General features: G+C 36.4%; 2 protein-coding genes across 2 annotated transcripts; one reads left to right on the top strand and one right to left on the bottom strand.

Moving 5' to 3' along the window:
• The first annotated feature begins 810 nt into the window (after positions 1–810).
• On the top strand, positions 811–5,071 carry LOC121417638 (stress response protein nst1-like). Its single transcript, XM_041611375.1, has 5 exons — positions 811–1,300; positions 2,193–2,261; positions 2,733–2,780; positions 3,551–3,717; positions 4,580–5,071. The coding sequence occupies exons 1-5, from the start codon at positions 811–813 to the stop codon at positions 5,069–5,071; spliced, it is 1,266 nt and encodes a 421-aa protein (XP_041467309.1).
• A 3,816-nt stretch (positions 5,072–8,887) lies between these two features.
• Positions 8,888–11,242, bottom strand: LOC121416561 (protein ANTAGONIST OF LIKE HETEROCHROMATIN PROTEIN 1-like). The gene is made up of 2 exons (XM_041610056.1): positions 10,975–11,242; positions 8,888–10,470 (listed from the first exon to the last, which is right to left on the bottom strand). Exons 1-2 carry the CDS (start codon positions 11,185–11,187, stop codon positions 9,766–9,768), a joined length of 918 nt encoding a protein of 305 aa, XP_041465990.1. The 5' UTR covers positions 11,188–11,242; the 3' UTR covers positions 8,888–9,765.
• Positions 11,243–14,890: the final 3,648 nt, after the last annotated feature.

Below are 14,890 nucleotides of genomic sequence, written 5' to 3'. Positions count from 1 at the left end.
GTGTTGATAAAATATCAGTCGAACGTTATGTTATAATCTGCTTCGCCAAACAGGTTTTTTGATATGTAATATTGCTCTTTACATTACATGTCAAAATGTTAAGAAACATGATAGAAACCATATCAAAATGCACATTACGAAAAGAAACAAAATCAAGGTTGGGGACAAAACGAGAACAAGAAAACTACCCATTTGATGCTCATTTTAATTCCCCGAAAGCCGGACGTTGAAAATGACATGGGCAAGCGCTTGGAAGCTGTATTTAACGACTTACCCCGTTGTCAAGGTAGATTTGATAATACCCCATTCTTGATTGGGGAGATTACCCTATATTCTTGAACTTAAGGCCGTCTGCACCATCCCGAGTTTTCAAATTAGCGCGCTATTTCTGATCCGGCAAATTATCCCGATCTGAAAAATCTCGAGATTGTTTGTAATGCAGACGCAATTATCGCGCTAGTTCGTAGGATTAATCTCGAGATTGCAATCCCAAGTCAACTCGGGTTTATTTGCAAAATAGCGTGCTATTTCCGAATTATCGCGCTAATTCGTAGGTGCAGACGCACTCGGGTTTGGACTTGGGATAATTTATTCATGACGTCAGAGTCCATAATGCAATTCGCGTTCCACTTCCGCCTTGGTGAAAACATAAACACATCGCGATCGATCGTATACACATGCGAACATCATCTTTATACACGTAGACGAGAAAGTAAACTTAGTACCTGCGCTCGATTATTAATTAGATTGATACTATTTGATTATTTGTCCGAGAATTTTGATCTATAGACTATACATTATTCCGGAAGGATGTCCCACTGGACAGAAGATGAAACGGCAGTTCTTATTGACATTTGGAGGGAGGACTCTATATTTAACGAGGTAGCTTGCAAGAACACTCGGAGTAAGAAAGTATATGAACGTTTGGCCCAACGTTTGAGCAGTGTGGGGATTCAAAAAACCGAAAAACAAATAAAGTACAAAATAAAAAACTTGAAGTCGGAATTCAAAAAAACGAGAGACATTCTACGTACAAGTGGAGAGGCGGCGGTGCCGAAGGGCAAATATTATGACTTAATAGCCGAGATTCTTGGAGGAACGCCTAGTGTGGATCCTCAAAGGGGATCTGTTCTGGAATCGTCCAAACTTGATGACACCGTTGACAGTGCCATAGGCCTAGAGCCAGAGGTAATTCCAGATGTAGGTGACCCAGAGCCAGAGGTAGAAGAGTTGGACATCGAGGAGTTTATAAATGATTCTCCACAACATTTAGATGACATGGATGATGAAGAACCCCACGGTAAGATATTTTTTCTGAAATTCTGTGCAGACTGTGGTGCACAAACTAAGTTTGCAGACGGTCATTGACACTGACAGTGCCCTCTCTTCACCAAATCACTTTTAATTTGAATGATTATGATGATATAAGTGACGGCAATAAATAACTAACACACTAAATCAGATGTCAATCCAATGTTTTAGTTCTTGGTAGAAAAAGTTCGAATAAACTTATGTGATAAATACAGAAGAACAAGTGGGGATATAACATCATCAGCCCACCTTTTATTCATGAAGACATGCCTACATTGTAGATGTGTTTCACCGGAATAATGCAAATCTTTAAAATTCAATAACTTCGTAATTTGCAATTTTCAGCATTTTGCTCTGTGAATTTTACTGTTTTTATTGAGATATAAATGTATCCAACCTGGACCATCCCTTAATCTTAACTCCAGTTGGTTGGGTGTTTCATAAAGCTGTTCGTAAGTTAAGAGCGACTTTAAGAACGACTGGTGATGCTTTCTTGTGGTAAATGACATACAACCAAAATGTTCATTCATTGGCGATGGTTTACACGTAAGAAAGTATCACCAGTCGTTCTTAAAGTCGCTCTTAACTTAAGAACAGCTTTATGAAACACCCACCAGGTTTCATTTGGCAAATACAACTTCTTTTAGCAGGATACATGTAGGCCCAATTACATGTATTTGAATTACGATTATTTGTGTCACAAACTCTCATTAAGATAGGTAACGATGCACCCAGTTTCAGCCGGTATCCAACTCAAATTCTATATCACTCATAACCAATGCCCTATTATTTTGTGTAATAGGGCCTAGGGGAACATTTGTAGTGCCTGTATCCAAGATAGGTTGCTGTTAAATTATAATTTTTACTCTTCATAATTTCAGACCCTGTTGAAGATGCAGAACAAGGACAGCCACCAGCTGCCCGTTTGGTATTATCATCAGAAGAGAATGGTTGGTATTTTAATAAATAATTTCTCCACTCAATCTTCACTATTTATGGCTGTTTGCTAAACATATATTTAATGTTTATTTTAATCACTACAAAATTAACCACACGAACTACTAGGCTGGAAGCTGAAAATTGATAGCACATTCACATGTGCTCAAAATGTGCATTGTATTTATTATCACTCCAACTGAATTTTTATTGCAAATTGTCCAGATTGAGAACAAAGACAATTTGTGGCTAAGTCTGTATTCTTTATTTTTTTCAGAGGGGGGGGGGGGGTAATGTAGGGGATGTCTTGGGATAAATAGATGAATTGAGCTACAGTACTCTGGTATATGTAAGTAGTTGAATTCTGATTACAATCTGTTTTAAATACTGCTATGACTACCGGTTTAAAGTGATGTAGATTAGACTACTCCTTTCTGTAGCAAAGTTTTTAATTATTTTTTTTCTTATTTTTCTTTTCCTTTCAGAAGATGAAGGAGATGATTTGCCTGAGAGAGGCTGTAGGAAGCGCAAAGGTAATTTTTTATTTTGTGGTCCTTTTGGTCTTGATATTCTAGGTTGTCTGAAGTATGTCTGCATTAAGTTAACTACAATTGGCATATAGTGCAGCAGTATGAAATTAGGACCAGGTTTTTTTCTATACTAACTGCCTTTGCTTATCATATTGTCTTAAAACAATAAGGGGAATGTGTATTTGTAGTATGTGATGAATGAATTGGTCTGCATATTTAATAATATTAAACCTATTGACGGCAACCAATATCTTAATTTCCTCTCCTTAAAATTAAAAATAAACACATAGTTGAAGCAGGAAACTTTTCCTAAATCCATTTATGTAGGGAAATTTCCAGTTTGTATTTTCCAATTTTTTTAAGCAGGGTTTGTCATTTTTTTAAATCAAAAACTGCATTGAGGCTTTCAAAGTCTGGTTGAGGGCAATTCCATAAAATGATCAACCTTTTTGTACATCCGAACCACTTTTCTCAAGTTTTGCTTCACTTTGGGAACATTATAGACTTTCATAAGGATCAGAAAATGTCATGTACACGTAGATCTACATTTAGGGGGTCGGATGTACATATTTTATGGAATTGCCCTAGAGACTGATTGATGTTATATGTTTATATATAAGTCTATTAATATGATTATTAAAGTATCAAAATACTTGTATAATTTAAGTAAAATACCACAAATTCAGAAATTTAACCCTGTGAATTTATGTATACATCTACATAGAGACTAAAAAGCTATCCTCCCCATAATCCATTAACATAAATTCTTGCAGATGGTAATGGCACTGGACGCAGAGCTACATGTAAACGGCGAAGGGAAGATTCCTCCGTCAAAGACAAATTGGAAAGAATAATCAAGGACCAAAAAGAGAGAGATGACCACTACCGTCAGGAACTTAAAGCGACAAGAAGGGCGGATTCGGATCAAGCAAAAGAAGAGGTAGAATGTGTGATGCATGTACTACAATTATATCTTTCCAATAAGATAAAGAGAACTTGAAATCATTCTGTATTAAAAGTCTACATTCAGTCCACAACTGCAAGTGGATGTGAATATTTAGCGAAAAAAATAGATCAGCAAAACACTGTATAACCCATCAAAAATGGATGAATAAGAAATTTATGACATCTTCTCAAGATAACTGTACATCCTGGCCAACATAGAACTTATGATGTCCAGTACCCCAATTTAGTCTTTTTTTCATATGCAATATGAAATATTTCAATTTTCATAGCTTTGTTGAAAATAAAGTCATTGATTTGTAATAATCTTGATAAAGATGATGATTCTATTAAAAATCAAACAAATTTTGCAGTAATGGGAGATTTCAGAAAATTTTCAAACAATAATGCAGATGTTATAGTGAGCTTGTGTGACGTCAATGGCTTGGTACTACCAGTGAATGAGAAAAAAAAACCTTAGGGTGGTTAAAGTTAGTTTTGAAGAAACTTCAGGGATGGCTTTTGCTCTTTTTTTTTTACATCTAAAACCCAAATTTTTTCTATATTTACATTTTATAATTCCTTTTTTTTACGTGGACTTGACATTTTAGTTGGAAAATCATTATGAATGGAATAGGTAATAGAATGGTCTGAAGATGTTATGATCATTTTGAAAATGTGTAATGAAATTTAAGATGCCCATTTCCAAAGTAACCTCTGATGCTTTAGAAATAGACTACATGTATATGAATTGATTTTTTTTTAATTGTTTTGGTGTGCATTTTCTAGACTTAAGACATGATAGCAGGTGGCATCTCATGGTATATACATGTTTTTCTTTTTAAAATTCCCATTTTCAGTTAGAAACGATGAGACAGATGATTGAACTTACTAGAATGCAGATGCAACAGCAGAGAGAAGAGGCAGAGAGAAGGGAAAGAAGGGAGAGGGAACTCCGAGAGCAAGAAGACAAGAAGTGGACAATGTTTTTCTCGTCTTTTATGAGGCAACCAGGACCCGCTATGTCTGCTTCACAACCACCATACCCTCAACAACATACCAGCTACCCTTTCGTAGACCCTCCACCACACACACCTGCTCCTGCAACTTACAGACCAACTCCACCACACACACCTGCTCCTGCAACTTACAGACCAACTCCACGCACACCTGCTCCTGCAACTTACAGACCAACTCCACGCACACCTGCTCCAGCAACTTACACACCAACATCCCATTTGCATAATCAGCAATCATCAAGGCCTCTTCATTCACAGCCATCTTCTCACACGGGAGGAACACAAAATGATGCAGAGAAAGATCAGATGGAGAAGACTTATCATATGCTTTGAACATTGAACTGACCTCACACTTTTGCTTTTTGTGACCACCATTGGGGCAGGAGAGGGTGATGGGGTATTTTTTGGGGCATATGTCCGTACAAGTAGGACACCATGTTCGCATCCTAAGCACACCAAAAGGGTTTTGTTTTTTGTATAAATACACACATCAAGAAGGTTTAAGTGATCAAACCAACAGAAAAGGTATACTGCGTATACGTTTCAATCGATCTGTGTTAAGGGTATATCTCTTTATGAAAATGTTTAAGGGTAATCGCCTTGGAAGCCACAAGATGATTACTTGTTAAGAATGGATTTAGAAAGTCCATATACGAGCATGGTGTCCAATAAGTAATGACAGTTCAACCCCCCCCCCTCATTTTTTAAAAATTTCATTATATGTATTCAGTACAGTAGCAGTCGATCTATTCATCTTGTCTTCTCATCCACCTGAAGTCATAACCAAGGACTGGTCTGAAGGAGCCAGGACGTTCTGACAAATTAGATAAATACATGGATAATGAACAGAAATAAGACGGCACATTGAAAGTATGAAGGCAATTTCTTATATTTAGGTAAAAATTATGCTGAACATATATTAATGAAAACTTCTTACGACTAAGAAAAATGAAGAAGGGCAAGTGGAAAATGACAAAGTAACCAATCAAACATGAGGTTTGTAAATATTAGTCACTTAAGTCCATCATTCCATGTCAGATTCTAAGAATACCAACATAAATTACATCTGACCATTTCTGAAAATTCATTCTATGCATACAAATAGCAAAAATATTTCTTCATGGGTATTCACTTTTTGAACATCATGTGAACACTGATGATAGAAGTTGAAAGATTTCAAGACAAACATTGGTATTCAGGCCAAACTACCTCTCTTTAATCCCCTTTATTGCAATATTACTTGTGTGTATACTGTGCTGCAATCCTTTTTCATCATCAATGCAATATCTTGCCTGTTATGTACGAGGTTACATCATACTTGCCAGGGTTTTTTTTAGCTCAACTCAAAGGTACTGTGCATATAGTTTTCAGAAGATATTGCTATTTGCAATAATCTAAACCATCATGGGCATGGTTGTACATATGTAACTTCAAGAAAAATGTATAAATTTTACAACTACATGTAGTCAAATTGATATTTGAATGGTTATAGGCTGGAATTGATAGATACAGAGCTTATGCCCTGTTCAAAACAGATGTAAGAAATGTTTTGTTCAATACAAAGATAATACCCACTGCCATTATAGTCATTTTGAACGTACACGATATCCCTTTATTTTTATGCAGAAAAATTATTCAGTTATCTTCTTTGTTTTCCTACTTTGTGTTATTAGTCTACCTTAGAAAAAGAAAAGGATAAGATGATGATAGCAGATTATGATGCTGTTAATGTTGATCCACAAGTGTTTAGCCCATTTTATATACGTTCTATTTCAGTAACCATTATTGGAATGTTAGCATTTTTTTTTAATGAACAGTTACATGTATTTTAGTCATAGTTTTATCCATACGTTGTAGCATTAGAGGTACAGGATAGCGTGGTAGAGTAAGATTTATCGTCAGTAGACTTAGCTTTCATTCATTTGTAAATGTATACTTGTTTTTACTACACCTGTAGTTGAGTTGTTATTCTTAACATTTGAAATATGCCAAAGAAACATTTACGTGTGTGGTAGGTTAGCAGAATTGAAAGTTTCTTTCTTGAAATGGACTGTTAATTATACAATATGTTTTATACTTAAGCTTCTGAGTTACAGGGTACTGTGTGGTAGAGTAAGATGATTTATCGTCAGTAGACTTAGCTTACATTCATATGTAAATGTATACTTGTTTTAACTACACCTGTAGTTGAGTTGTTATTCTTAGCCATTGAAACTTTTTGCCAAAGAAACATTTATGTGTGTGTATCAAGAGACATGTAACTACATGTAAGTCATTACTACCATACATAAAGTAAATGAAGCTCGGCAGTCCAACGTTCTATTTCAGTAACCATTAATGGAATGTTAGCATTTTTTTTAATGAACAGTTACATGTATTTTAGTCATAGTTTTATCCATACGTTGTAGCATTAGAGGTACAGGATAGCGTGGTAGAGTAAGATGATTTATCATCAGTAGACTTAGCTTATATTCATTTGTAAATGTATACTTGTTTTTACTACACCTGTAGTTGTTATTCTTAACATTTGAAATATGCCAAAGAAACATTTACGTGTGTGGTAGGTTAGCAGAATTGAGTTTCTTTCTTGAAATGGACTGTTTATTATACAATGTTTTATACTTAAGCTTCTGAGTTACAGGGTACTGTGTGGTAGAGTTACATGTAGATGATTTATCGTCAGTAGACTTAGCTTACATTCATATGTAAATGTATACTTGTTTTAACTACACCTGTAGTTGAGTTGTTATTCTTAGCCATTGAAACTTTTTGCCAAAGAAATATTTATGTGTGTGTATCAAGAGACAAAAGTGCCTTAATCGCTTGTGCACAGATTGCTGAAACATCTTTTTATCCTGAACAGATAGTATTTATGCTTTGATTAAAAAAAAAATGAATATGTAATTTTAGGAAACCACTTGTCTTTTTTTCTCCAGATGTTTAATGAGGAATGGGGGTAATGAGAGCATGTTGCGTATGTTACATAGAAATTTATCTTTATAAATCAGTGAATACTTGACAAACACTTTTTTTCTTCCTTGCCTGTATTCTAAATGTTTTAAGTTACATGAATGAAATAACATTTAACATATTTATAGGTAAATTATTTTAAAAAAAAATCAAAAGTAAATGTTACACGTGTATTTACATATGTTGATTTCAAGTACATCATTGTAATAAGGTGTTAAAACGACACCAGTCATTACTGCACTTGAAACTATACTAGAGTTTGGATTGCCCTTGGCAAATTATATTTTGGGCAATTTGAGGGCTATAGTAAAAAGAAAGTTCACTGTTTGTCAATGAATAGCAGAAAAATAAATATTGATGAAAGTTTGAAGAAAATACATTAAAGATGATAGTTTTTAGAAGTTTGTTTTGGATTTGTGACATCATGAATGAGCAACTGCCCCATTTGTTTATTATGAAAATACATAAATAGTTTACCTTATGGTATTTAGGGAAGCGCACATGACGTCACAAATAAAAAAATACAATTCTAATAACTTTGTTATTTATTTGATTTTTCTCATACCTTAGGTGATATTTTTTTAAATAGTTTTTGTGAGGGTGAACTTCCCCTTTAAATGCCACCAGCTGAAAAGATCGTCACAGCTAATTTTGATGATTTACAATGTGTCAATTCGCAAACACCTAACCCTTGAGACGGGAAATCAGGATTTCAAGTTCGGAGTCGGTGTTGGCAATCTCAAACTCACAACAATGAAAACATTCCTGTAAAGTTAACTCTTACTTTTACAGTTAAGGTAATTGCAAATGTTAAGAGCTTTATAAATTTTAATGAATTAAAATGTTGACTCTTTTTTTAACCATTTTAGACTATTCAATTCACACCCCTCTTTTTTCCTTATGTTCAGATGAGATATGGTAGATTAGTGATGTCAATAGCTGCGAGATAACCAGATTGGTATCCTTAGAGTTGGACACAGACATCAACATTTAAATCACAAGGGGGCGGATCCAGATTTTCCTAGAGGGGAGGGCACATTTTCCCCAGGAAAAATTGACAAGCAAAAAAAGTCTTTTAAGGACAGGGGGCACACTTCTGTCTTAATATCATTTTTACAAATTTTAATTGTGCCCCTGAAGAGGGGGGGGGGGGAAACGGGCCAGTCACCCCCCCCCCCCCCCTCTTTAGGGGCACAATTAAAATTTGTATTTTAATTGTTTATTTACCTGGTATTACATGCCATACATTGGTGTGTGTATCATCATGAATATGCATTACACGAACCAATGCCACATTCTTACCTTTCATTTTTGGTCCATTTCTTAAGTGATATTAATGATAAAATTTCTTATTTTAATGAATCATTTGCAGCAATGATAACCTTACTAATTTAGAAGGAATTGAGGTGCTTTCACTTTTTGCGCTGAACGTTTGAAGTGTCATTATTGCATACTTACATGTATGTGGGATGATGCCATACGTTATACACACAAAGTTTCATTGGATGTTTAATTTTTGGAAAAAAAATCCTATCGATTTCAAGCTGAAGTATATTTCTAAATTGGGGGTTGCTTGTTTCAGTAACCTACATAGACCTATTAATGGCTCGCAAAGGATCCCCTTTTCTTTTGGTGAATAGTTCTGTAGCAACATCGCACAGTGCACAGGAAGAAATAACTAGTCAGTAAACTAACACTGTATGGTAAAATTTTTTCCAATAGTAACAAAAACAAAAATTTTATTACGCTGTGACATAAGGGAAACTTTCTCCACACTGACATTAAAAAAACCCAATGAAATGTTATTTACATATGAACAATATTCCACTATCTTTTTGGCAGTCTACAAATAAAATATGAGCTTGCTTTGTATACAGGAGCATCACTGCGAGGGCAGGGGTCAGCCGCCTCTATAAATTTGAAAGTCATTAAAAATGGAGAAGGCAACACTGAACAACTTTGCAACCCACGGTTGGGGGTCATGTAATACGCAAATATTATTGGGTATAACATTGAGATATTTTACACAAAAAAGAAATTCAAAGTCCACCATCTCCTCAATATGCCAAGTGTTCCTTAAGAGCATTTCTCACTGTGGCAGCTTGTGGAATGTTCCTTGCATTAGCATGTACAGGGTCTTGTTGGGCAATTTCTTGGCCATTGTTCTCAATCGCGTCAACTTCCCATTGATTCATAAATGGATCATGGTGCATTTCTATAATGTTGTGCAGAATGCAACAAGTCATTATGATGTTTGGCACATTTTTCAGTTCATGGTCCATCGTCTTGTGGAGGATCCGCCATCGCCCTTTTAGTCTACCAAAGGTATGCTCTACAGTTATCCGACAGCTGCTCAACTTGTTGTTAAATGTAATCTGTTCATTGGTCAGCCTGCCATTATCACTAAAGGGTTTCATCAGGTTTGGAAGAAGGGGGTAAGCAGGATCTCCAAGTAAGAGGAGGGGTACATTACAACCGCCGATTTGGATAGGTTGCTCAGGAAAGGCACTACCATTCATCAATTTTTGGTATATAGTAGAATTAGTAAAAACTCTTGCGTCATGTACACTGCCTGGCCAACCTACATTGACATCAATGAAACTGCCAAAGCTGTCGACAACTCCTTGCAAAATAACAGAGTAAAAACCCTTCCTGTTAAAGTAATCTTTTGGATTTTTAACAGGGGCCTTTATTGGGATGTGTGATCCATCGATGGCACCGACTGCTTGTGGGAATCTTCCAGCAAATCTTGCGACACACTCCTGGAGGGGGAGGGGGGGTTGGGTGGATGGAAAAGAAATGAAAACAAATAAAATTCTATCATTCACACTTACAAAAATATACATGTGCATAGGAGTTGATCTATGATGGATACTTGTGTACTTGTACTACTACCCATGAGAGAAGAGGTCTATCTTTTCATATTTAAAAAAAATTATTAAGTGGTTGTATTGTATGATTTTATTTTTTTTACACACTTAAAAAAAAAAGATTTTATTTTTTTACACACTTAAAAAAAATACCTGTGTGATACAAAATATCAATGTATCTAAGTAATAATTTAAGTTTCTACAATAAATGAAGATCCCCATAAAGAAAAATGGTAGTTGTTTGCTGGTGTTTTTTCAACTGATTCGGATTTTAAGAATACTTCAAGATAAATATATGCAATTGTCATTTCTCATAATAAATTTTCTAATTTTAAGCTCCTTTATAACTTTCTTTATCAAATCAATGTGAATCTCCTTGGTAAAGTTTTAACATACCTCAAGTTTTTGCCCAGCTGGAATTCTAATCATTCTTTCCTGGAACACATTAATGATTTCCTGGCACGTGTCAACGACGATAAATCCAACAGTTGAGCGACCAACTCCAAAGAGCCCAGCTAAAGTGCGGTACTCTACATTTGTTGCCAACCTCCATAAGGTGATGGCAAGGCGATGCTCAGGTCTTATTGCCTTGCGAAACTTTGTATCCATTCGATGAATCACAGGTCCAATTTCCCGCAATATGAATTTGAAGGTGTTTTTGGTCATCCTGTTAAAAATGATAATGAATTTAGAAGATAACAGTACCGTAAAATTTTAAAAATATGCTACAAGAAATAACCTAGGGGGCTTGAAATAAACCTGGAGATGTGTTGATTTTTTTTTGCTTGTCACTTTTTCGCGTATGAAATGTCCCTAATTTGTGGTTTGAATTTTTTTTGCCTGTCATCCTTTTCCTCCGAAAAATTTGCGCCCCCCCCCCTTGGAAAATCCTGGATCTGCCCCTGCAGAGGATAGATTATGTAGGACCAAGAATTGGTGTTCAAAGAGAAATATCAATTGTGGTAACAATCACAGAATGAGTTCGAACAGAATCCAATAAAGTGGCCTTCGAAGTGTTTGTATGTGCATGAACAAAAAATATGTAATAGCCGAGTTAAGCACAGAATTTTCACAAAGTGTAAAGCATTTTTCAAAACAATATTAATACACTGTTAAACATATACCTTTTGTGTTAGTGATCATCATAATCATCAGTTTTCTGCTATTTTACAAAGATGATTTTATTTCACTGTACCAGAGTAAGTTAACCAGAACAAAGTTACAAGTAGAGGTCTAATGTATCTCTACGAATTTGGATGATGAATTAGGATTGCATCAGTGGCGTACCTAGGATTTTTCACAGGGGGGGGCAAAACCGTCTGCCAAATAATTTGACAAGCAAAAAAAAAAGAAGTCTTCAAGCTCGTCAGGGATACGTCCTTTCAAAGGACGTCACAAACCATGCAAAGAATCTTTGCATGATTTGTGACTTGTCAGGGGGGGGGGGGGGCAGTCGGGCAGTCCCGTAGGTACGCTAGTCATGCTAGTGGATTGCATCTAACAATTATTTCATAGAAAGCCTTTGAAACCATATCATTAATCAAAATCTGGTATATTGAAATCAACTTATTTTTGTGAAATCATGAAAACCAATGATTCTGATAACTAACACAGAAAGGCATACGTGGGACAATGTTTTAATATTTACTTGGAAAAATATCCCACATTCATACAAACACTTTGGTGGTTCATGAAATAAAATTGTCTGCTACAACTGTTACCTTCTTTTATCTTTAATTTAAAAGAGAGATCGAAAAAATCCTGCAAAGATGAAGCAAGTTCCCATACGGTACCTGAAATTTTCCAGATATTCATCGTTTCCCCAATCAGCAACGATGGTGTCCCACCAGTGGATGGATTTGGGGAGAGACCACACCGATGGGGGGAGGCGCTCATTATCGACGATGGTCGTAGTCAATAATAACACTGACAGCAGTGTCATCCTATTCCTCCGCAAAATATGAGCGAATAGCATTTCTTTCCTCCTTCTCTCTCTCTGTCGTTGCCTCCTTCTCCGCCACGACATTAAAACCATCATATTCAATAAAGAATACATGACTTCTCAACTCGCTGAGTCTACTAACACTGGTAGTGGTAGACTCGACACGTCGACTGCATAATATCACCGCGGCCGCGGGAAGCTTATTCAAAAGCGCGCGCCATGAAACTCCAAGATCCGAAAGTGCGCATGCTCGGAATATCGGGCTTGTTGCCTCGCTCGAGCAGAAATCGCTCTTCGTGCGATGGTGAAGACGGGGTTTCTTGAATCTCGAGATTAATCGCGAAGAGGGCTGATCGGGCTAAAATCTCGAGATTGAGCAAACTCGGGATGGTGCAGCACCGCCTATAGAGGTGGTCTGACTGGTGGCGGATTTCAATAGAAAGATGACCTGTTGATTGATAGGTGTACTTCAATGGGAGATTATCACTTTGTCAGCGCTGGTTACTGTCTTGATACTTTGATGTTCCCCGACGTGTCTTCTACTCGAAAACCGTGTTTGCAACAGTCAATCCCAATTATGAGACTATTTGCCATCAAAATGAAAGCCTAACTACACCCTTTTTATAGATTTCGTTTCAAAATAAAATACTTACGTTTAAGGTAAAATTGGAATATGAAAAAGCGCTTTAATATGCATGTAAACCAAATGTGATTTGTTCGTAAACTGATCGAACCAATGGTTTGAATTTGTAGTATTTTTCTTGATGTTGATAATTATTTCAATGCCTTTGGATGCAAAGCCTGTACTTACGGCGTGAAAATGTGAATGAGCAAACAAACAAAACATGTGGGGGACGAAGGTATATTACACTTAGCACACCCTAGCTAGTAGAATTTATAATAGTCCTCAGTAATGTATTTCAAATAGGCTTGGTATTTTTAAATATTGTTATACTCTTTATCATTAAACTGTTATTTTATTCCTATATTCGTAAAATAATGTTTAACATTTTTGTATCTCTCCAACCTTCCCAAGAAAGCAAGAAAATTAATTTTACAAAATAAATAAATAAAAACAAATAGATAATTATTAAATGAGAATAAAGGATTTACCATGTTCAGTAACAGCTTAGCTTTTTATTATTTATTTTTCTGACCATTATAGGCACATGTAACTTTAAATAAAATTTCCAAAATTTTAAATTCGTTTTTATAAACTGCCCTTATCTAATGCCAAAAACAAGGGGTCAGTAGTGTTACCGACTAATTCGATATTTCAAGTTTGGTTTTAAAAACTGGGAACAGGGTTGGGGAAAAGAGGAAGAAAAGGGGATAGATACAGTGCCGGCCGCGGGAAACGTCACAGTGCCCCCTAGGGCGAACGCGGTAGCCCGTAGCGGACATTTGAGGGGAGCGGACGCGGGAAGACGCCCGCGTCCGCTCCTCTAGGACATGAGTGCCCTAGGGGAGCGCCCTCGTCTATCCTAGGGTGTTTTCCCAAGGATGTTCGGCCGTGCATTCTTGGTCGAAAGAAGAGGTCTCATTTGACACATTAGTTCAAGACTGCATGTGATTTTTCTCTCATACCAAGCATAAGTTTTCGATCATTTATCGTGGATAAAATCTGTTATGAAAATTACAAAGTTTTGGGTTGATAACTGGGATTTTAGGCTTTTCACCGAATGACTTATTGTGATCGATTACACACTGGCACCAGCGTATATTCTCCCCGTCTCGGTAGTGTCCGTTATTTCATTCACTGACATAATGAGTTTCTGACAAAGGAGCCGGTATTTGTCGATGTTGACCTTACCTTCCGGAGGTCGTCCTAGAACTATTTACTCTATTCTTTCCCTGCATGGTCATCCTTTTTTTTTACCCTGATATGCCTTTCAGGCGCGGATCTACGAGATGCAGATAAAAGGGAAAAGAAAGCAAAAATGAAAGAAAAAGGCGAAAAGGAAGGGATGGATTGAAGACGAGAAGGAAAGAGATAAGAGAAATAGAAAATTGAGAGAAGGGGAAGGGAGATAATAAAATAAGTGGAAAGGGGAGAAAGAGAGTAAAGGGGGGGGGGGGCGAAGAGGAGAAAAAGGGAACGGGGGTGGGGCAAAGAAAAGAAATAAGGAAAAGGTAAAATGGAGAAGGGATAAGGAAGGGGGAAAGTAAAACTAGAATAAAGAAGAAGCTAAAGAGAGAGAAAATAGAGGGGATGAAAAAAAGCGAGGGTGAGATCGAAAGAAAAGAGGGAAGGTCGAAGGCAAATAAAAGAAAGAAGGATAAAGAGAAGGAATAAGGGGTGAAAAAATTAAAGAGAAAGGGAAAATTGAGAAAGACGAAATAGAGGGGATAAAAGTTACTGAAGGGGAG

This window comes from Lytechinus variegatus, chromosome 6 (assembly GCF_018143015.1).
Source record: "Lytechinus variegatus isolate NC3 chromosome 6, Lvar_3.0, whole genome shotgun sequence".
Lineage (NCBI taxonomy): Eukaryota > Metazoa > Echinodermata > Echinoidea > Temnopleuroida > Toxopneustidae > Lytechinus > Lytechinus variegatus.
This window is presented reverse-complemented; position numbering and strand designations above follow the sequence as displayed.